The sequence below is a fragment of the Talpa occidentalis genome, unplaced genomic scaffold, assembly GCF_014898055.3.
Source record: "Talpa occidentalis isolate TD23 unplaced genomic scaffold, MPIMG_talOcc4v2.1 talOcc4.7, whole genome shotgun sequence".
NCBI lineage: Eukaryota > Metazoa > Chordata > Mammalia > Eulipotyphla > Talpidae > Talpa > Talpa occidentalis.
In genome coordinates, this window is record NW_023605083.1 from 28267787 (window position 1) to 28292703 (window position 24917).

At 37.3% G+C, this 24917-nt stretch overlaps 1 protein-coding gene across 3 annotated transcripts in view; it reads left to right on the forward strand.

Annotated features, from left to right (window-relative positions):
* The window catches only part of CFAP95 (cilia and flagella associated protein 95), a 62808-nt gene that overhangs the window by 3862 nt on the left and 34029 nt on the right, over window positions 1-24917 (forward strand). For 2 of the 3 annotated variants that reach the window (XM_054689143.1, XM_037494414.2), the window contains exons 2-4: window positions 18415-18523; window positions 23579-23697; window positions 24568-24636. In XM_054689143.1, the coding sequence (XP_054545118.1) occupies window positions 18415-18523; window positions 23579-23697; window positions 24568-24636 (297 nt within the window). Of the gene's footprint in view, window positions 1-18414; window positions 18524-23578; window positions 23698-24567; window positions 24659-24917 lie in introns of all 3 variants that reach the window. The other variant, XM_037494415.2, reaches the window with a different exon arrangement.

Consider the following 24917-nt stretch of genomic DNA (forward strand, 5'->3'; position numbering starts at 1 on the left):
CAGTTGTCTTGGGAACTAACCTGGAATATTTTGAGTCCTTCTGAAGACCAAGCTAGAGTTACATAGATGTTCTCCCAGCAACCTAATCTTCCCCCATCTCCAACAACCTCAAAACCCAGGACACAAAGCCAAAGAGGAAGGGAATACCTTTTAGTTTATATGCCACAGTCTGCCTCTTTATTGAAATACATAGAAGCCTTTCCTCCCTTTAATAGTTCACACTTTCAGTTGAAAACGTACTCTTATTTTGTGCACATTTAAATAAGTTTGGTTTGTTTTTAATTAGAGGTACCCTTGTTTTACCCATGTTAAAATTTTGACAACATAGGATTTCTCCCCTCGGGTGTGGTCACCATAGCTCTCCCACCACCAACACACCCATGTCCTCCATCATAATGCATTGTGCTCTTTCCTCCCCCACCCCCCATTCCTTCCTCCCCCTTCCCTCTTTGATACTGAAGAACTATGGTCAGTTTTCAATCGTTTGTTTTAAAATTTCTTTGTCTGACCCTTTGTTCAATTTCTCCATTTTCCACAAATAAGTGACACCGTCCAGTATTAATCCTTCTTCTGGCTTATTTTGCTTAGCATAATCCCTTCCAGCTCCATCCATGTTGCCACAGATGGCATGATCTTTTTCATCTTTTTGATGGCTGAGTAGTATTCCATTGTGTATATATACCACATCTTCTTGATCTATTCATCTTTTTGGGCACTTAGTTTGTTTCCATATCTTAACTATTGTAAACAGTGCTGCAATAAACATGAGTGCAAGCTTCCTTTCTACTTAGTGTTTTCGTGTTCTTTGGGTAGATATGTAGGAGTGGGATTGCTGAATTGTATGGCAGACCCATTTTCAGTCTTTTGAGGAACCTCGGCACAGCTTTCAATAGGGTCTGGACTAGACCACATTACCACCAAAAGTTTAATATGACTGCTTTTTCTCCATACCTTTACCAGCACTTGTTGCTGAAGCCTCTTAGAAGTAAAAAGGGAAAATCTCAGGACAAGGGTTAAGGATACAGTGGGTGGTCAGTGCTTATCAGAGAAATGAGCAGGTAGAAAAAACACACAAACAAAAAGGCACTGCAGACCAGCACTTTATATTTTATACTTTATAAAGATCCTGAGGTAAGAACTGCAGGATAGCACAAATCTATAGTAAAGCCAGTATTGATTTTCACAGCCATGCTCCTAAAGCAACAAGAAGACACTGAAGCATGTCTGTTTGCCTCAGTGTAAGTGAACTTAGAGGAAGGGTCTAACACATTTGACTTCTGGTCAGAATAACAGAGAATATAAAAGTAGGAGCTATACTTGTGTTCTTTCTATTTGCAGTGACTTACCAGGAACTGACAGGTAGTAAGGATTTTGAGTTATATAGGAACTAATATTTATAATTTAGAGAGGCATTTTTATTTCCTAACTCATATTAAAAAAGGAAAAAAGTCTCTAACCTTATAATATTGTGAATCCATTAAGATGAGGTAATAGTAGACCAGTGTCACTGCTTTCTAGTGAGCAGCAGCTAGAAATTTGCATACAACACAGATGCATAATAACATTTTGTAAAGTTGATTTTCATGAACTTTTTTCATAGTTGGTTACTGGAGAAAGCTTGAAACATGCCAATTTTAGGGTATTTCTATCTTTTTTAGTTTAAATAGCTGATTCAAAGTTAAAATAGTCTCAGAATAGTGCTCACTCTCCATCTGTGTGTGCATGAGGGACTGAGGTTATGTGGTATTTTGGTGGTGGGGAAGTGAGGTCCTATAATCTATGTGTGGGTCCTTGTTCTAGCTCATTTCATACTTTGTCCAGCTGTGAATTTGTGATTAGTCCAATCAACTTGTTGAGGACCTAAAATCTCTGCTTAAAGACTCAGTTCCTCTGGCTCTTTATGGCATGCAAATTCCCATGAAGTGTTGGCCACCCCCAACCACTGTGATAGGGATTCCTTATGGCTTCCCAGCAGTTGATCCATGGACACTAAGCTCTGCTCCCATCAATGCCTCTTAGTAAGGGTGAGTATATGCTGGGTGTGTATAGGATAGTTTATTCACATTGGTCTGAGACTTATTAATGGCACTTCTTTAACTTTCTAAAGTATCCTGCTTTAAAAGATAAATTACAAGATTGCTGTTCCTGTGTTATATATAGTAGCTTCTGGGACTTGTTTATGGAAGCTTTGGAAATTTAGACAACCTTTTACTTCTCAACAATGCCTGAATTTCTTTTTTTTCTTTTTTTTTTTTTTAAAGATTTGTTTATTTATTTATTTATACAAGCACTGGGTATAGTCAGAAGCGCGGGAGGGTGAGAGAACTCACCAGAGCCAGAGCGGGGAGCAGAGCAGGCAGAAGGACCAAAGTACACTGCTGAGGGGAGCAGCGGGCGACAGGAGAGGTCTGCGCACCATGTGGGACCCTCTTCTGGTGGCCGGGAAGCAGCCAGGTATCGAACCAGGACTGCAGAGGCTGCGGGCAGCTTCGCAACCCAGCGCTCAACTGCTGCGCCACGGGGGAGGCCCTACAATGCCTGAATTTCAACAAAAATATTTCTCTCATGACCCAAAAACTCCATTTTGATAGACATAAATTAATCAGCAATGCTGTATTTTTCTTCATACTTCTAGCAAAAAAAGTACTAATACTTCTCAAAGCAAAGGTGGCTGGTTATTTTAAAGGGAATTCAATAAAGAAAAGTGCAAAGATTAATATCTGAAAGTATAGTCTCACTATAAATAAAAAAGAGAAAAGTACAGTGTAATGGGCTCTCTTTTGTTAAACATTATGTTTATATATGTTGAAAAAAGACCTAAAGGATGATATTTACCATATAATAGAATATATTACTAAGTGATAGATTTATGAATTATTTGATCTTTTCCTTTTTTTCTTTTTTTTCCACTTCTACATTTTCCATAATGGGTGGTGATTTTTTTTACAATAAAAATAAAGAAAAAATACTCAAAAATTTTGACATCCTTTTCTATAGCTTTTCCCCAAACATTCTCTGATCAGAATTTAGACACAATACTTCATCTCTCTCATAGTCTGAGTCACTCTTAATGGTTTATTATGAGTCTTTTTAAAATATCTTTTTAATTGCTAGTTTATGTTGGGGAAAAAGGGTGATGCTATTCACATTCGTTTGGTTTAACCACCCTTTCATTCTTGTCTGTGTTCTATAATGGTAGATCCTGCGCGATGGTTATTTTTAATCTAGTCCTACAGTCTTGTTCCTCAACATACGCACACACCCACAACTGCTTTTGAATGTAGTAGTTTGGGGATAGGGGTGGAAAGCACCTATTTTCTGTTTTTCAAGATGAAATCCAGGTGACTCTAACCTTTTATTCTGATTGTATTTTTTCTTTCAATGCTATTCTCTTTTAGGAAATTCAATCAAATTCCTTTTCTGAAAAGCAGTGGTTATAGAATTGTTGTGCCTTGACCTTTGTATGAGATTTTGCTCAACTTAATTGACTTTGGCCAAAATGAAACAGTTTTGCTTGCAAAATGAATCCTATTAAGGTAGGCATTACAGAACAGGCATTTCTCTGTATGGATGCACTTGGATTAGAAATATTATTGCTGTGTACAAGTCTCTCACCTGACACAGCCCCGTACCATTGAAAACATGTCCCACACTAGCCAAAGGAGCATCAGAGCCCCCTCCTCCTTCTCATGCTTCTGTGGTCTTTCCTTTCAAAGATAAATATAAGCACTTTTTCACCAAGCTTTCTTTCTCTTATTAATGATCTAAGTAAGGATGTGGGAGGCATGGATAGTGGATATGAGAAGAATGTGGGCTTAGTGACATTTTGGTAAGGAGAGGTTCAGTCAATGGGCACTGGTATACTCACGCTCAGGGTTTTTTTTTTTTTTTATATATAAAGCGTTACCTTTTTATTTTTTTATTTATTTTTTTTTAAATAAATTTTATTGTTATATTCCCCATACAATTGCAGCCCCCCATTCTGACCCCAATCCCTCCCCTCCCACCCCCGCCCCCCTAAAAGTGTCTCTGGTTCATAGTTGTTTGTTGATTTTGATTTTCACTTTCTTATAGTTATTCATTTTCCTGGTCCCTTATTTAAGTTTTCTAGATTCCTGCTATGAGTGAGACCATCCGGTATTTTTCTTTTTCTTTTTGGCTTATTTCGCTGAGCATGATCCCTTCCAGCGCCATCCATGTTGCTGCAAATTGCATGTGTTTATCTTTTTTGAATGCTGAGTAATATTCCATGGTATATATGTACCACATCTTCTTGATCCAGTCATCTATTTTTGGGCATTTGGGTTGTTTCCAAAGCTTAGCTATTGTAAATAGTGCTGCTATAAACGTAGGGGTGCAGGTGTTCTTTGGAATTGATGTTTCTGTGTCCTTTGGGTAAATACCTAGGAGTGGAATTGCTGGATCATATGGAAGCTCTATGTTTAGTAGGTCCAGAAATCTCCATACAGCTTTCCACAGTGGTTGGACCAGTTTGCACTCCCACCAACAGTGCAGAAGAGTTCCTTTTTCTCCACACCCTCGCCAACATTTGTTGTTGCTAGTTTTTTTAATATGTGCCATTCTCACTGGTGTAAGATGGTATCTCATGGTAGTTTTGATTTGCATTTCCCTGATGACAAGTGATGTTGAACATTTTTTCATATGCCTGTTGGCCATTTGCATTTCCTCTTCAGAGATGTTTCTTTTAAGCTCTTCTGCCCATTTTTTGACTGGATTATTTTCTTTGTTGTTGTTGAGTCTCATCAGCTCTTTGCAGATTTTTGTGATCAGTCCTTTATCATTAGTGTTGGGTGCAAAAATGTTCTCCCAGTTGGTGGGGTTTCTCTTTGTTTTTGTTATTGTCTCTTTTGCTGTGCAAAAGCTCTTTAATTTGATGTAGTCCCAGCTGTTTATCTTTGCCTTCACTATCACTGCTTTGGGTGATGTGTCTATAAAGATGTCTTTGATGTGCATATCACGTAGTGTTTCGCCTATATTTCCTTCTATATATTTTATGGTTTCAGGTCTTATGTCTAGTTCTTTAATCCATTTTGAGTTGATTTTTGTGTATGGTGTGAGGTGGTGGTCAAGCTTCATTCTTTTGCATGTAGCGACCCAGTTTTCCCAGCACCATTTATTGAACAAACTTTCTTTGCTCCAATGCAAATTCTTTGCTCCTTTGTCAAAGATTAGTTGACCATAATTTGTGGGTTTATTTCTGGATTTTCTATTCGATTCCATTGGTCTGTATGTCTGTTCTTGTTCCAATACCATGCAGTTTTGATGATTATGGCTTTGTAGTATAGTTTGAAGTCTGGGAGTCTGATGCCTCCATTCCCTTCTTTTTTTTTCAGGAGAGCTTTGGCTATTCGGGGTTTTTGGTGATTCCATATGAATTTCATCAATAATTGTTCTATTTCTTTGAAGAATCACATTGAAATTTTGATTGGAATAGCAATGAATCTGTATATTGCTTTTGGTAGGATGGCCATTTTAATAATGTTTATTCTTCCAATCCATGAGCAGGGGATGTCTCTCCATTTCTTTGTGTCTTCTTCTATTTCTTTTAACAGTGTTTTATAGTTTTCTTTGTATAGGTCCTTTACCTCTTTTGTTAGATTTATTCCCAAATATTTGATTTTTTTTGTTTCAATAACAAAAGGGATGGTCTTTTTGATTTCTTCTTCTTCAGATTTATTGTTTGTGTATAGGAAGGCTACTGACTTTTGCGTGTTGATTTTGTATCCTGCCACTTTACTGAACTGATTGATGAGTTGAATTAGCTTTTCTGTGGAGTTTTTGGGGTTCTCTATGTATAATATCATATCGTCTGCAAATAGTGATAGTTTGACTTCTTCTTTTCCTATTTGGATTCCTTGGATGTCTTTCTCTTGTCTTATTGCCCTGGCTAGGACTTCCAGTATTATATTGAAAAGCAATGGTGAGAGTGGACATCCTTGTCTTGTTCCAGATCTTAATGGAATTGCTTTCAGCTTTTCACCATTGAGAATGATACTGGCTGTTGGCTTGTCATAGATGGCCTTCATGATGTTGAGGTATGTTCCTTGTATCCCCAGAATTTCAAGGGCTTTTATCATGAATGGGTGTTGCACTTTGTCGAAAGCTTTCTCAGCATCTATTGATATTATCATATGGTTTTTATATTTCTTTTTGTTGATGTGTTGGATAACGTTGATTGATTTTCGGATGTTAAACCATCCTTGTGTCCCTGGAATGAATCCAACTTGGTCGTGGTGAATTATCTTATGGATACATTGTTGGATTCTGATAGCTAAAATTTTATTGAGGATTTTTGCATCAGTGTTCATTAGGGAGATTGGCCTGTAGTTTTCCTTTTTTGTGTTGTCCTTGTTCGGTTTTGGTATTAGTGTAATGTTGGCTTCATAAAACGTGTTTGGTATTGTCCCTTCCTTCTCAATTTTTTGGAAGAGTTTGTGAAGGATAGGCACTAATTCGTCTCTGAATGTTTGGTAGAATTCATTTGTAAATCCATCAGGTCCTGGGCTTTTGTTTTTGGGGAGGTTTTTGATTACCATTTCAATTTCGCTAATTGTAATTGGTCTGTTTAGGTGTTCTATTTCTTCTTTATCTAGCTTTGGGTGATTGTAGAGTTGTAGGAATTTGTCCATCTCCTCTAGATTGTTAAACTTGTTTCCATATTTTTTTTTTTTAATAGAGGCATGTTTTTTTATTTATTTATTTATTTATTTATTTATTTATTTATTCATTTGTTTGTTTTGTTTATACATGCACTGGGCACAGTCAGAAGCGCGGGAGGGTGAGAGAACTCACCAGAGCCAGAGCGGGGAGCAGAGCAGGCAGAAGGACCGAAGTACACTGCTGAGGGGAGCAGCGGGCGGCAGGAGAGGTCTGCGCACTATGCGGGACCCTCCTCCGGTGGCCGGGGAGCAGCCGGGGATCGAACCGGCGCTGCAGAGGCCGCTGGCAGCTTCGCAACCCAGCGCTCAACCGCTGCGCCACCGGGGAGGCCCAAACTTGTTTCCATATAACTGTTCATAGTAGTTACTGATTATTCTTTTGATTTCTGCTGTGTCCGTTGTGATTTCTCCTCTTTCATTGATGATCCTGTTTATTTGTGCTTTCTCCCTTTTTCCTTTGTGAGCCTGGCTAGGGGTTTGTCTATTTTATTGATTTTTTCAAAAAACCAGCTCTTGGTTTCATTGATCTTTTGGATTGTTTTTTTAGTTTCAATTTCATTTATTTCTGCTTTGGTTTTTATTATTTCTTTTCTTCTACTGGATTTGGGGTTTTTTTGTTGTTCTTTTTCTAGATCTTTGAGCTTCGAGATGAGGTTGTTTCTTTGCGTTCTTTCTTGTTTCTTGATGTGAGCTTCTATTGCTATATATTTTCCTCTTATTACTGCTTTTGCTGCATCCCATACATTTAGGATATTAGTGTCCTCCTTGTCGTTCAATTCAAAAAGTTTTTTAATTTCTTCTTTGATCTCCTCATTAGTCCAATGGTCTTCCAGTAGTGTGGTTTTTAATCTCCATGAGGTAGGAAGGTTCCTTGCCTTCTTTTTATGGTTTATTTCTAGTTTGATGCCTTCATGGTCAGAAAAGATGGTTGATATGATTTCAATCTTGGTGTATCTGTTGATGTTTGTCTTGTGCCCCAGTATGTGATCGATCCTGGAGAATGATCCGTGTGCGCTTGAGAAAAATGTGTACTCCGTTTTTTTGGGGTTTAGTGTTCTATAGATGTCTGTTAAGCCTAATTGCTCTAGGTCCTTATTTAGAGCTTTGGTTTCTTTACTTATTTTTTGTCTTGTTGATCTATCCATTGTTGATAGTGGTGTGTTGAAGTCTCCCACTACATATGTGTTTTCTCTGATGTCTGTTTTCAGAGAGGACAACAGTTGTCTGATATATTTTGGTGCTCTTTCGTTTGGTGAGTATATGTTAATGAGTGTTATTTCTTCTTGAAGTATTGTCCCCTTAATCACTATTTTTCTAAATGAAGAGCTCTGTTTTGAATGACATTTATTTAAAAAAATTATTTATTGTGCCATTGCTGTGTTAGGTACTCAGCTGGGCCTGGGATATGACAATGAATGAGACACACATTCTGCCCTTAGGAAGGAGGAAATCTTATAGATGTATACTATCTATAGACATCAATGTCTGTATATTTGCCATTGCTCTTTATATTCCTTGGCTTTATATGTGATCTTTACAATTATTCTTTTGGCCACACCTGCAATGTGTATTGTAGAATATACTCTCTTGAATCAACATTCAAGATGGTTGGCTTTCTCAGTTCATTTCCTCTTCCCCAAAGTGTTGGAGGTCAAATGATACTTTAAATATTGAACAATATTTAAATATTTATTTTCAAATGAGGGTTTCTATTATATTTGGAAATACAGTTCTCAAAAATTTAGTTTCCTATTTATTTCATTCAGTTAGTTGCTAACCTTCCTCTCATTTCTTTCTAGACATAGTTCTCAGACTAGGAATTTTTATTGTTTTCTCCTCACACCACCTTGAATGTCACTTTGAAATTGTTGTAGTTATAGAAATCACAATCTCTAGATATTTCTCTTTGGCTAGCTCTAAGCAGATATTTGCCCCAGTGCAGCTTAATTTACTGGAAAGATCTAACAATAGGATGACTTTTGCTGCAAGACTGAACTTTAATGGACTTTGACTCAGTCTTTCTCAGTTTTCTCTTACTGTTTGGGATATAAAAGTTGTTGACTTTTCGAGAATTACAATGATCCACATTCTGAAATCTTCTATTTATAATCTTGTAAGATAGCCAGTTCCCAACAACACCCCACCACCTTCGCAAAACAACAAATAAAAATTCACACACAGAACTGATGAACTATTTTCCAGTCTCTGCCAATCTTCCCAAGTAGACTTTTTTTTACCTACTCTGGCTATCAAATGTTTGGCTTTTTTAACCTTTGGTATCAGTTTCCTTGTTGTCTTCTGCCTGGTCTCTAAACCAATCCCTGTCTTTTAGATTTTTGTTATAATAGTACTCTCTTCACTTCCTGTATGAATTTCTATGTTAGAATAGACTAGAACATAAACTATGATAACACACAACTCCAAAAATCGCAGTGGCTTAACACATAAAGATTTGTTTCCTGCTCACACAAAGTATGTCATAGATTTTTGGTGGCAGATGGGCTTTCCTTCACATAGATAATGTGGGGCTCAGAGTCACTCACTGAGTCTTTAGCATCAGTTGCTCTTGCAGGGGAGGAAAGAGTTGAGAACTTTCACTGTCTGAGCCCTGAAGCAACACAGTTTTGCTCATTTTTTTCTTTTTTTTAATATTTTATTTTATTTTATATAATTCTTAAATCATTTTTCATTTTTGCACAATGTATGCATTTTCATTTTGGTTATATTCCCCATACAATTCCCACCCCCCTTATTTTGACCCTAATCCATCTTCTCCCTCCCCCCTGCCCCCCATAGTGTGTCTCTGGTTTATAGTTACTTGTTGATTTTGATTTTTTCTTTATTATAATTAGTCTTTTTCCTGGTCCCTTATTTAGGATTTCTAAATTCCTTCTATGAGTGATACCATCCAAGATATATTTATTTATGCATGTAAGAACTGGGGTGTAAGCCAGAGGTGCAGGAGGTGAGAATATCCACCAGAGACAGAGTGGGGAGCAGAACCGACAGATGTACTGAATATACTGCTGAGGGGAGCAGCAGGCGAGACAGGAGAGGTCTGCTGCGCCATGTGGGTTGCTCCCTGGCCAGCCGGGGATCGAATTCATGCTATAGTGGCTGGTAACAGCTTCATAGCGCTGTCTTTAACCTCTGCACCACCATGGAGGCCTGGCTCATATTTATTTTATTACCCAGATTCATTCAAATGGCCCCACTAACTGCAAGGGAGCTGAGAATTTTAATCTCTTATATTCCTAGGAAATAAGGAGAAATTGTGTTATTGAGCACAAAGTCTATTATACATGGAAGACTTTCTTGTAAAACATACCCCCTAGTTCATCTCTTGGTCTAGCCTTTCATCCCTCTAACCCTGAAACCACTGTCCATGTGCAATGTTGGCAAACACCCTTAAGGTATCAGTAGATTTGGAATTTTGAAATCCCTCTTACCCCTTTGGGTACAAACTTTTGTCCAAAAATTGGCTTGGAAATTCTCCATTAGATTTTAAGCTTTTAAATACTTCCAAAGTGTTAGATTTAAGAAAGTTGTGTATTTTATCATGTTCCATAGTTTTCAATGAGAGGGTTTATCTGCATAACCAGGAGACTATAATTTTGTTGACACTCCGATAGTTCCCCTCTCTGGGCAATATCATTACTGAGCTTTCTCACTACAGGATCATCTCTCAGCCTTTTCCATTTGTCTCTCCCTGAATCTTCACTGCTTTCAGTACTAATTTTGGAATTGTGACTTCTGATTTTGCCAAAAATCTAGTTTGTTTTTTACTTTTCCATTTTCTTTGCTGCTTTTGAATGATTCCTTGGATGAAAAGGGGAAAATGCTCATTCAACAGCTATGTTCATAATGAAAGACCATTAACTCTAGAGTCTGTTCGTGAAGAAAGACTTGTCCATTTGTTTCTAATGTGAATGAATGAAATGCTTTGAAGCCAAAGACACTTATCTACTCAATATGCATTGCTTATGGATTCAAGGCAGTGTGAACTAAAATGGGTCTTAAGCTCACATGATATACTCATGATATTTTTCAAATTATTTAAACCAGAATATTAAGACCTTATGCATAGGAGCTTACACTGGTAATTATGTGTTTGCTTTTATTTTTGAAAGAGGCAAATTGGTCTTCATGCTTCTCATGCCAGAGATGCTTGATTACAGAGATTACTAACATATGATATACTTTTAAAACTCTATCTCTCTTGGGCCTCCCCGGTGGCGCAGCGGTTGATCGCTGGGTTGCGAAGCTGCCCTCAGCCTCTGCGGCGCTGGTTCGATCCCCGGCTGCTCCCCGGCCACCAGAGGAGGGTCCCACATGGCGCGCAGACCTCTCCTGCCGCCCGCTGCTCCCCTCAGCAGTGTACTTCGGTCCTTCTGCCTGCTCTGCTCCCCGCTCTGGCTCTGGTGAGTTCTCTCACCCTCCCACGCTTCTGACTGTACCCAGTGCTTGTATAAATAAATAAATAAAAAAAAAAAAAAAAAAAACAACTCTATCTCTCTTTAGTCCTATGGTTCCATCACCCAGTGTCTTTGGCCAGTCGATATAATCTGTTTCTGGAGGTAGGATTAAAGAAACACTAAAAAGTATCCTAGGAATTTCAAAAGAGAACATAAACAACTTGGACTACAATCAAACTAAAAAACTTGCTGCATGGTGAAAGAAGCCATAACTGAAATGAAAAACATCCTACTGAATGGGAGAAAATATTTGCACACCATACATCTGACAAGAGTCTGATGTCAAAGATATACAAAGAACTCATAAACTCTACAGAAACAACACAACCCAATCTAAAAGAAACTAAAAGAACCAAACTAAAAGAACTAAACAAACATGTCTTTAAAGAATACATATAAACTGCAAACAAGCATATGAAAAAATGTTCACCGTAACTTGCCGCGGACCAACGCAGCGGTAGACTTGCAGGACTGTCTCAGGATTGAGAAACTGTGAGGATGCTCAAGGAATCGGCGCATAAATGACAGACAGACACACAAATGACAAACAGACACACTTCAAGAGTGAAGATCTGAATGTAATTTGCTCAAAATCATCATACACTTTTATACCTATTTTAACAATGGATGATTTCATACAATTTAATTCTTTCTCAGCATAAAATACTTTGTAAGGCATAAGACATCTACTTCATTATTCATGTGCATGTGATCGCTGTTCCATGACATGGCACAGTAAACAATCTCCAGGTACTGAATCTACACAATCGTTTTTGCCTACACCGAACAGCATTCTTTAAGCTAGCTTTTCTTGATTCGTATCCCAAAACCACAATGATCAGAAAGCATTAATATTTACCTACTGGCACCTCCTACTTTTAGTAATCACGAGCAATATATTCTCTACATAAGCATTTTGATTTTTATGGTGTTGTCTCATGTGAGAAGTATTATGATTATTATAAAACTACCATTGCCACACACTATTTTCTTTATCATGCATTTCCTGAAACTGATTGTACACATATAAGGAAAAAGCAAAGTAAGTGAAAAAGTAGTATGATTATAGACAGGTTGCTAGGTTGCTACTTATTCTGAAACAATGGCTATTTGATTAATGGTAAAACTGCTTTGTAGGTAATTCCATCAGGCTTGTTTGCAGGTGACGTTCTTAGCAGCCTTGTTTCCATCAAAGGAGGGGTTAATTACTGCGGGCTTGTTGCCTAAATTAGGCTTATAGGCATGTGTGCCTTGTTTGATCTGAACGCCAAAGTTTATCATGATGAAGCCCCTCGGGGACTGCGCCTGTCTTAGGTCGTCAGGAGTCACAGACATGAGGCTGGCCAGTGCCTTCTTTAGTCTGCCCCCAATCTTACCCGTCATTGACTGTCCAGTCCAGCGCACAGGGGAAGGGGGTCTTACTCACTCTGATGTGTCTGAGTGAAAGCTTCCCTCTTTCCAGTAAGTTCACTGGCGTTCAGCGGCAGAGGCTGCCGCAGTAACTTATTGTTAGGGAAATGCAAATCAAGACCACAATGAAATGAGATACCATCTAATACTTGTGAGAATGGCCCATATTGAAAAGACCAGAAATAACAAGTGCTGGTGAGGATATGGAAAGAAGGGAACACTCCTACACTGCTGGTGGGAATGCAAACTGGACTAGCCCCAAATGGAAAGCAGTGTGAATGTGTCACAAAACATTAAAGTGCATCTGCCATATGGCCCAGTAATTCTACTCCTAGGTATCTAGAAAATTAAAAAACACTAATTTGAAAGGAAAATTGCACTCCAATGTTCATCACACTAATATTTATTATACCTAAATTATGGAAACAACCTAAGTGCCCAAAAAAAAGATGAGTAAAGATGATGTGGTATATATACACAATGGATCAAAAAAAGATAAACTAATGCCATTTGTGACAGCATGGATGGATCTGGAAGGGATAATGTTAAGTGAAATAACTTAGAAGGAGAAAAATAAATACCAATCACTAATTTGTGGACTATAGAGTAACTAAACTAAGACTCAGATAAAAACAAGCTTAAAAAACTAACCCTTGAAAGCTGACTACAGAACAGAAGCACTCAGAGAGAGGAAGGACTGGGGAAGGGATTAAAAACAAAGAAGAATGGACTCTGGTGGTGGAATATGGGTGATTTGGTGGTGGGTACACTACAGTGGTAATACCTGATAGGGGTATCCAGTAGTATCTCAATTAAATATAATTAAATGTAATTTTTTAAAAAAGAAGTATTCTAGGATTTGAAGGTAATGGATCTCCAATTGTTGAAATGGTAACAGAAATGCGCTGCTCTTGACTTGATTGGGACAGTCCTGTTTTCATTACTCCTAGTCTCCCTTCAGTTCCCTCTGAAAGTGTCTCAGGTGGGCTGATGAATTATAACCACTCTATTTAATACATGCTGCCCCTTCAGCACTTTTCCAAGTCATGTGTTTGACCATTAATCAGACAGACAGCATTTATTTAACATTTATACAGTTAAGATAGACATAGACTCCCACTGCAGTATTCTTTTGTTTTCTCTCAAATATTCTCCATGGGGCCACTTGTTTTTGAAAAATTTCTATGAAGAAAATTAAAAATGATGATGGGTTTTATTTACATTGCCACTCAATATATATTATGAATAAAATTACTCAATTTATCTCTCTTATCATATGGTTTTCTTTTGAGTGAAATTTAGGCTTCACATTCTGTGGTTTCATAATTATGGAAGCACAAATCACATATAGCCTGAGACACATTGAAAACAAACTCTTCATAAGTCAGGAATGTCACCATTTCTTCCAAGGATGTAGAATTTCTTTATGACTCTGCAAATACATCTAAAAGTCTTCATTTGTCAGTTTGATGAATATGCCACCAAGCAACATTACCTTGGCATATAAATCATTTACCCATGAAATCTTTAAAGAGAATTGTCAAATGTTTCTTTGTAGCCTTTGATTCTATTGGTTTTATGCTTCTAATGTGTCAAGAAATATAGCTGACTCTCAGGGGTAATTTTCTTTTAAAATCCTAGATAGCAGATTATTACAAAACCAAATAGGAAAGGTATCTTTCTCTTCTCACTTGGATTAGATTTACATCAGAAAAATATAATGGCTGACAGAGTAGCTGTAAACTACATTAATAATTCTAAAATTAAAATTAATATATTCTGCCATCTAGAGTCTTAACTAAATGATCTTAACATCTTTGAAGTCCACAAAGAAAATGTGTCTCTTGTCAAGTCAACAGAAGCTGGAATTCAACTTGGATTTTCATTGTTTTCATGTCAGATACGCTTAAATTCAAACCCCCTTTGCAATCAGTGTTATGCATATGTATGTGGAGAGTCTTCCCATCCAACAAGTAGATTTATGATTCCTTTGGAGACAAGTTTTTGTTGCAAAGGACTAGCATCTCTATATGCATATAATCATCCCCTCTTTGTGTGTGCTTCTGAAGAGTGAACTGTGATACTCCTTTTTTATGGACACATTTGAAAGCATTTGCTTTTAGCATTTATATTAAGGTGACAGTAACAAAATGTAACATTCATTCAATCAAACATTCACTCATTCAAGATTTAAGATTTAAGGAGCATTTCCAGTGTGTTATAGTATCCTAGGCACTGAGATCACAAAGATGAATAAAAAATAATTTTTGATCTAATATGAAGGCAGATTCATTGATGAATAATTATGAAACAATGTGAAAGGCAGTGCTGTAATAAAGAGATCATTTCATGGGTTTCCTTGCCCCTCCCTGGTCTGGTTCCGTTGGCCTTGGAGTCCTACTTTATTTGTGTTCCTTTTCTCCTTAATAAACTTTTTTTTCTATAAGCAAACAAACAAAAACGATATCATTTCTTTGTAAATTCCACTTGAAACCTTAAAGTGTAACTTGGTCCTACAAAGAGAATTCTATGGCCTAACTGCACCCTCTCCTCCACTGGGAACTGGGCCATTAGCTATGACTTAGGATATTCTGAAGGGAGCTGCAGTTCCCTCCCTGAGTATGGTCTGCACTTGAGTTTGTTTAAAACCTGTAAGTCACTCAGGAATTTGCATTTGTTTTCTTAAGGGGGCTTACAAATCTGAATTGATATGGAATCATCCAACTCTCACAGGAGGAAACTCAAGCTCCCAAAGGGCCCCAGCAACAGACCCAGAAGGTCCTCCTAACAAGACATGACTTGGGACTTCAGGAGATAGGAAGGACAGGAGCTAGACGGTTCAATTGATAGTAGGGAAGGTGGCAGAAAATCATGTACCTACCAAATACGTAAAGAGTGGACCTACTCACACTGGTCTTTACCCTACTGGATTTTATTGACCACTAATGCTCTTTAAAAAAGTCCAAGTGACATTTTTGACAACAGGATCTTGGTTACAAGGACCTTTTTATTCAGTTGACAAATCTGATCTTGTTGGTCCTCAACCCATTCCTAATTCTCTTTTCATATTTATACTCTTTCCTCTAAAAAGAAAGCATGTTTCATTTCTTTTAATTAAGGATGTCTTACATAAAGAAATAGCCATAGCAATCAGCTCTGTTCTTAATAGAATAAAGTCTTGAGCACAAACTAGGTTGCTTGCAGTTCTGCTGGCAGGAAACCCTGTGGCTCCTCCTCCCAACAAAGATGTCAACCTCGACCTACATGCCTGTCATCAAAGACACAGCTCTTCTTTCAGTCAGTAGCACAGAATACCTGTATTCAAGCTGCTCTGACCTTGAAATGACTGCTGATTAGCTGCTGTCTCATTCATGAATGGGGAAATATATGTGAAAACCAGTTTGTAGACCAGTTTGGTCTACTAAAGGTGATGTACAAACTGGAAAAACAATGTAGCAAGATTTTTCAGGTAGCTAGATTTATTTGATTTAAAGGACTCTGAGGCTGTTTTTACTCCTCTGGTGTTAGAAGTCATCTTAAGAGTGACAGATAACTACGGTATTTTTAATGTTCCTGTCAAGGTAAAAATTTGGCAATTTTATTTTGGTCTTACAAATTTGGTGGGAGGAATGTTCTGTTGTGCTATGAAATGCTTAGGTTTAGAAACCACTGATCTAACAGTCTGATACACAACTATTCTTTAGAGTTTTCTCAACCTTAGCACTTACAACTTTTTTTTTTTTTTTTTTTTTAAAGATTTATTTATTTATTTATTTGTTTCTACAAGATTGATTGATTGATTTATACAAGCACTGGGTACAGTCAGAAGCGCGGGAGGGTGAGAGAATTCACCAGAGCCAGAGCAGGGAGCAGAGCAGGCAGAAGGACTGAAGTACACTGCTGAGGGGAGCAGCGGGCGGCAGGAGAGGTCTGCGCGCCATGTGGGACCCTCCTCCGGTGGCCGGGGAGCAGCCAGGAATCGAACCGGCGCTGCAGAGGCTGCGGGCAGCTTCGCAACCCAGCGCTCAACCGCTGCGCCACTGGGGAGGCCCAGCACTTACAACTTTTTAAGCCAGATATTTTGTTTTTGTTTTGAGGGGACTGTCACCCCATAATCGTAGGATGTTTAGTAGCATGACTGTCCTCTACCTATTAGAACCCAGATGCAACCATTAAAATGTCTCCAGACCTTATGAGTGCAGGTAAATTGACCCTCTCACCCTACCAGATAAACACTGGTCTAGGATTGATAATTTTCCAACTGTGACCCTGACACATTAATGCATTGTGAACTCAATTTAGCAGGTTGATAGCAGCATTGAAGAAAAAAAATATCAGATAATGGAAAATATGCAAGGATAAATAGTGTTTTATAAAATTTTGGTTCCAATTTTATACATGGAAACACATGCATTTTTCTGGACTAAGATGTAACTTTTTTTTGCTTGAGGTTATGTTTTAAAAACTTGAAAGTTATTGTTCCAGAGACATTGTAAATTTTACTTTATTTTTTCCTCATAAAGAATTTTTATTGCAATGAAAAGTCATGGCAAGTTGTAACTAAGTGTGGGTAGCAAGGAGAGCAAAACTGTAGACTCCATCCAGGTTAGTGGATGGTATCTTGCTTACCCACTCTTGTGCTCACACTAACCAAACTGGAGGTTTTCTTGTTCAACTTGCACATCTTCATATTGTAAACAACTGAAAGCAGGGACTACATCAGGTTTGCTCCCATCATATACCCTGTACCTAGCAAAATACTTCGCATGGAGTAATTAAAGATATTTGCTCAATGGATGGATGGATGGATGAATTCTTGGTTACCTCAGTGTATTTTACATAATCCTAAACTGTATCCTTTAATAATATGGTCCCATTTGGGAGTTCTCAAATTCAGCTTCCTTTATCTTTACAAGAAAGTTTTATGAAAACACTTCATTTTATTCCTTCCTTATTTCTCAACCCCTCTTCTATTATTATGTCTAATGACCCTTTTAGTCAAGATAATTGAAATATTTTCCCCTTCTCTCTATATATTTTAAGAACTGTTTTTCTTTTCTAGAGTATGTCTACTGTTAACTTCTAGACCCTCTTTAGAAGCAAGAGGCATTTGTTATAAATTCATATGAGCAAATACTTCTCTCTCATTTTGAAAAAAACTTGTAATTACAATTCATGATAGAAAAATTTCTTAAGTGACAAGTTGCATTTCTAAGATATTACCTTGTCTTATTTAGAATTTATTTTCAGTAACTACATTATTAAATTAGATAACATCTTTGGAGTCTGATTAATTGCTGTGTTGGGTAAGCATTGTTGTGTTGTGTTTTTTTTTTTTAATGAGTACACTTTTTAAAAAAAAAGATTTATTTATTTATTTTATACAAGAACCAGGGTACAGGCCAGATGTGCGGGAGGGTAAGAGGATTCACCATAGACAAAGCGGGGAACAGAACAGGCAGACTGATGAAATACACTGCTGAGAGGAGCAGCGAGTGAGACAGGAGAGGTCTGCTTGCCATATGGGACCCTCGTCGGCTGGCTGGGATTGAAACTGCGCTGCAGAGGCTGCGGACAGCTTCACAGCGCCTCGCTCAACCGCTTGTGCCACCACAGGAGGCCCTATTATTAGTTTTATAACATGTGCTAATTTGCTTTTAGGATGTTGCCTAAGCATTACTTGAAAAAAAGATGGAATACACTTTAGATACCCTCAATCCAGTACATTTATAATTAAAATATGTCACAAATATAGTCATTTCTCATTGGATATTTTCTTAGAAATATAATTGCAGTGTGTGTGATAAATAACTATCCCTTAAGAGATTCTAATTTTTTTTTTCCTTAAGGCATCATGACAGAGAAGCTTATCCCAAAGATTATGACATAGAAGGTCCTGAGAAGGTAAAAAATCTGTGCAGTTCAACATATTGTAGACTTGGAACTGAGGAACCCCCAGTAAGTATTTGTTATGAGCTCTTTAAGTATAGAATCTTCATCCTAGTGAAAACACAGAAAAGAAAAGGAGAAACTCTTTGTCAGTGCCCCCCTTTTAACTATGTCACTTACTTGGCCAGATGGCTTAGTCATTGTGTGCTTCAGTGACCTTACCTATAATGTGTATACACTTCATTAAGGTTACTGCGGAAATCAAGTGAGAGAAAACAAGTTAAGTGCTTGCTTCCATACCTGGCACATAGTAAGGGTTTAAGAAATTATTACTGTTGTGAGGACGATGTTCTTGCTCAATGTCCCCTTCAACCTTCATGATAACCATGTGAAATATGTATTATTATCTCAGGTGGGGAGAAATGAGCACAGATCAAGAGAGTGAGGATCACTTTGTGTGACATACTATGTTTTTTCATTCCACCTGTCCCCATCGGTCAGACCTGGGAGGGACCTGTGGGGGATGTGGGGAGTAGGAGAGAGATACCCTAAAGGTAAACAGCAGTGGAACATGGCCTTGCACACCTACTGCAGCCTCCCAAACCTAAAGCTGCACTGAATTGGGAAGGTAAGAAACTTCACTATAATATACCTGGAAATTTTCATTATTTCACTGGACTGAAGAATTTCATAACTAGAATGACGTCCTTCTTGAGATTAAGGGGCATGCAAAGCTCTGGGTCTTGCCTGAAATTTCCATTAAGCAAAAAGAAAGAACTAGTCATCCAGGTGGGTGGCTTGCTACATGATTACATCCTATTGATGCAATAGAACTGTTCCATAAGGCAGTTGCATGGGCAGTGCCTTACTTCATCCTCTGAACAGTTCTTCAAGTAGGTACCATACGGAACCTGATTGTATAAATGAAGAAATTCAGACCAAGTGAATTTAATCTCTTGTTCAAAGTTAGTTAGAACATGTATTAAAAATTAAAATCCAGTTTTTTCCTCTGGTTCCAAAAGTCTAGTTAAATATTTTTCCAAACTGTCTTAACCCAAACTGCAGATTCCTCTCCCAGGCCAGTTGCCGTTTTACCTCCTGACACTGCATCCTTCTTCCAGAAAATCAACCTAATTATATTTTTATTCTATTGTGGGTATTGTGTACATCTCACTGAATATATGTGGGGACATTCCTTTCTTACATCTTAGCTATAGCCTCTTTACTGTTTCCAAAATTATGTCCACACTTGTGCTTTGTAGTCCTAATCCCATATTTCTCTCCTAAATTCCTTCTTTCATATTTTTGTATGTTTGCAAGATTGCTGCTGAGTGGTAGCTTTTTGTGTTCAACTGCATTTCTGTTTGAGTGAAGGTGTCCTTTTCCTTAATGCTGCTGCTGAGGCTAATGTGAACATCACTTAGTTGTAAAAGGATTTAAAATGGTACTTTTTCCCCCCAATTTATTAAACTTTATTTTCTTACATTGTCATTCATTTCTGTACAATATTTGATTTCTCCCCTCAGGTGTAGTTCACATAAATCTCCTATCCCTACATCACCTGTGATCCATCACCATAGTCCGTTGTGCTTTTCCCTCCAGTTTTGACCTTTCTCCCTCTCCCTTCCACCCCCCCCCCCATGCCTCAGCTCTATAGTTTGCCTGCAAGTTTTCTCTCTCTCTCTTTTTTTTTTTGGACTCCTTGTTTGGTTTCCCTATATTCCTCCTATAAATGAAGCCATCCAATATTTTTATTTTCCCCTCTGACTTACTTTACTGAGCATAATCCCTTCTAGCTCCATTTATGTTGCTGTGAATGGCATAGGTTTATTTTTTGATTGCTGCAGTATTCCATTGTGTAAATATACCACATCTTTTTGATCCATTCATTTGTTTTTGGGCATTTAGGTTGTTTCCATATCTTAGCTATTGTGAATAGTGCTGCAATAAACATGGGAGTTCGGGTTTCCTTTTGAATTAATGTTTTTGTGTCCTTTGGGTAGATTTATAGTAGTGGAATCACTGGGTCATATGGTAGATCCATGTTTAGTAATTTGAGGAACCTCCGCACAGCTTTTCCGTAGTGGTTGGACCAGTTTGCATACCCACAGGCAGAAGATCAGGGTGCTGTGAAGGGCACTGAACTGAAATGGGTTAGGGGAAAGGGTCAGAGCTGGCTTCATTGTGGAGATCATCAAAGTGAAACTCCCAAGTGAAAGGAATTTAAGGTGACCATCTCTTGGCAGAATCTGGATGATCTTCTCCAGCTTCAGGAAATGAGTAGTGCCAGAGGGGGTATAGGTGTAGATTCACAAGGAAACTAATTCAAGCCACTGGAGTTTGTTAGATTATCTTATTAATCTAAACAATGGAAAACAGCATTTTAAACTACTGTGTTTTTTTGGTATTTTATTTTGACTTTATTCAGGTGATACTTAACTGAAGCAGAGTGAGTTTAAGCAAGCTGAAAATTTCAGGCATACTTTTAACCATTGTGTCTTCATTTATAAAGTTCTTCACCCAGGGATCCTTATAACATTACCATAAACCCTTCCACAATCACTTAAGACTGCTTCTGAGAAAGTGGTGCATATTGAATCCCATTAAACTCAGAAGGATTAAGTTATAGAGAGGATTGGATGCTGTGTCATAGAAGGTGAAAACTCCCCTTCTATGTGAGGAACAAAGAAAACCTGAGTACTTTTATTAAGCAGATGTTTCTTATGCAGCTAATGGAACAATGCCAAGGGATTTTTGGAACTAAAGGACATCACAGTCATTTTGGATTTTAAAATGGCAAGTAAACAAATAGTACAAAAGTATACTACCATTCTTTTATCTTTTATAAATAGACAAAAGATAATTCAATGGCCTCAAATATAGGCTGTTTCAGACAATGACAGTAAGATATTTAAAAATTACTGACAGTAAAAAACATATAAAGGGATATAATTATCCTGGATCTGAGAAATTCAATTATCATTTATTTAATTGGTTTAGGGTTTTTTTTTTCCTTTGATTGACTTAGAATGATATTTTCACCACTGTAATCTTGTAGAGGCTTCTTGCATTCAGATCTAAGTATTTGAAATGCATATGGATGAAATTTTTGTAAATGGAATGTATTTAAGTGTTTTCGTTTGGTTGTTTTTTTAGGAGAACCACTACTACAAAGATGTTTAGGGATAGTGGACTATTGAGTAGGGTATCCTCTTGCTTTCTGCCTCCATAATTTCTGAGTTTAGAGTTGATGCCATTGTTCTATTAATAGTATGGCTCTGGATCTACTTTGGATTGCCTTATATATCAGTACAATTACATCTGCCTGTTTCAGGAATTTTGTGTAAAGTTTGGCATACTGAATATGCTTTCCTTGTTTTCTGCAGCTGTGGGTTTATTTATTCTAGTGAATATCTTTCCAGTCATTTCTAAGGATTTGGAACAGGAATAAAAGTAGGCAGTCATTATTTTGATCCCATCACTATCCCACGCAACTCTTGCTATATCATAATCATGCCCTAATTGAACTTTTACAGAAGCTGAATTTTAATTTCTCATGTATATTAGTTTATTTAATCAGGTATAACACTTATGGTGAACAAAGAACTTGTAAATAGGATTTTAACAAAGTTACAATCACACACACACACACACACACAAACACACACACACACACTATATTCTTTTTCTCCACTGTCTGTTTACCCTACTTTGTGGAGTTACTTCTTTCTCTATTCCTAGATAAAATCTTGGCAGTTCCCATAATTTTTGTGGTCACTCATAGATAATAAAAAAAATCTATAGAGCACATTTCAATAATTAAAACATCTTCCCCAAATGATGAATTTCATTTGAGGTTAAAACTTTTTCTTTCCTTCAGGCAAGGAAGTCTGCAGAGGGAAGTGTGTGTGGCGAGAGGTTTAACCTATTTTCCATTTCTGTACTTTGCTCCTCTCTTCTCTCAGGCAACTAGATAACTAAATGATCCTCTTGTGATTATTCTACTAATATCAATTACTTAACTGAGGCCATTTTTGTGACAATAAGTGATTTTGTTATCTCATAATGATCAGAAACAAGTGTGGTACTTACTTGGGCAAGATTTATTTCTTCTAGAGATAGTGAAAGAACCACTCCATAAAAGCTGACTTGAAAAGGCAATGGAAAAAAATAGAATAAAATTATTTTTCTGGTTGCACCCCATGAGTCTCAGTTGTTCAAAATAGTGATTGGTATATTTGTGCGGAGGGGGCTTCTCTATTTCTCTGGGCTCCCTTAGATAATCTGTATATAGCACTACTGATTTTGCCTAAACATGAAAACACAGCCATAATTTTCAAGGGTTAATTCCTAGTGATGGCAAAACCGTATTGTACTAACCTGAAGTGAACCGAAGTCATATAATTAATTAGAGCTTTGGCACCCTTGAAGCTGGATGTCCCAAATTCCTAAAGAATTCCCTCTCTTTTTAAGTAGAAAATTCAGGGGATTAGTATTAACTAAGATTTCATTGATTGGGGAAAGTATGGGTTCTCTTAGTGGTGGTGAGTTCTAGTTCTCTGCTGTGAATCTCGAAATTCATGATCTTCCAGAGTTTTATATGGAAAAAATAGTTATTTTTTGCTATCCATTTTTGTTCCTAAAATCCCCATTATACTTCTGAAATGTGGTCAAGTATATCTTATTATTTGAAGGATTTACTCATAGTAGTAATTACTTGATAATTTATTGAATTAAACTCTGTTATAGAGAATGGATAACGATGATGGTATCTGAAGTCCTATGTGATTTACAAAATGATTGCTACAAACAATGTTTTTCTTGGAGTAGTTAAAACTTCCTAACCTTGAGAAAGAAATAGAGGGCAGACAGTATTTAGTTGAAAGCAGCACCTTCCACTTCGTAGAAACAAATTGATTTTTATTATTCAACAATACATAGTAAGGAACTATCATTTTAACATATTTCTGATGAAGTAGCTGACTACTAGAAGATATTGCTTATTTTTTGTCAGTGGAGTCAACTATTAAAATTAGACTGTACTTCAACCAAAATTTATTTTAGGCACTGACCATCTTTGGCTATCAACTTTTTTCTTCTTATACATGGTTTCTATTTTTCCAGATTTGGATATCAGAGACACATGAACAGATGTCACAAGTTTATTTAAACAAAGAATTGGCTGAAATAAAGAGTAAGGCTTTACTGAATGAGGAAACAATGAGCTCTGGGATTATTGAAAGGTATTTTTACTATTATTTTCCTTAACTTATAGAACAAGCATATGCAGGAAAGGACTTATATAAGTGGTGAAGGGTAGAGTGGTCCTAGCTAGATGGTACAGGAAGACATCAAGCACAGGAGCACCTCTCAAGCTTCCATGTTTTTGCTTGTGCTTTAACCTCCGTTTGGTATTCCCTTCCCTTCAGTTGTTTGCCAGTCACTACTACTTTTTTGGGGGCCAGCTAAAATGTCATTTCCCCTTTACACTTTTTTTTTTTTTTGGATCAGAGTTCTGACTGTCTAGATCTGAACTCCATTTCGACAATTTATTTGGGAAGGCTGCTTGGTGTCTGTAATCCTATTTCTTTGCCTGTAAAATGTGAATTACAAAAGTGTCCACTTTCAAAGGACTGTTCTGAAACTTATAAGAAATAATAAATGACATATGCATAGAAATATTGCCTGACATATATAAGGATTAGTCATCAGTAATGAAAATTAATTGCTCTTGTATCCTTGCCATCTGAGCATTTTATGTGTTATATAGCAGTTGGGCTTACATTCACTATTTATATGCATGAGTTTCCCTCAGGAAAGAGAGTTCCTTGAGGGCAGAAACTTGTTCTTAGTTGTAGCTGTAGCCCTGCGACCTGGCACAATGTCTTCCATGGAAGTTTGTAACATATAGTTTGTCTTTTACTGTGTTTATTAGAAAATACAATCAAAGTAATGGCAAAAGACTGAAATTTCAATTTTTATTTGTTAGATCATTTATTTTGCATTTAAAAATACCCACAAAAATTCAGCCCCAAATTAATTTTTTATGGCCTTAAAAGTTTATAAGTGTCAGTCTGACGTATTTTCTAAAAATTTTTATATCTTGTTTCCAGGGACACCGGATTGCCTGCAACAGGCTTTGGAGCAATCTTTGCTAGACACCCACCAGATCATGACAAAATGTTAGTCCTGAAAATGCTACAGGTTATGCAGAATCTTTCTTAATGATTCAGGAGGTTTGTTTGCAGGCTTGAAAGAGTGAGGGGTGTCCCAAGATCAAAAAGATGCCCTTTCCATGTCATCTCTTTAGTGATTTCTTTCCTTTAACAAGAGTTCTTTTTATAAAAAAATTATTTATTTATGCATATAAAAGCTGGGGTACAGGCCAGAGGTGGCGGGGTTGAGGGGGGGGGTGAGAGGATTCACCAGAGACAGAGGTGGGGAACAAAACAGGCAGACTGAC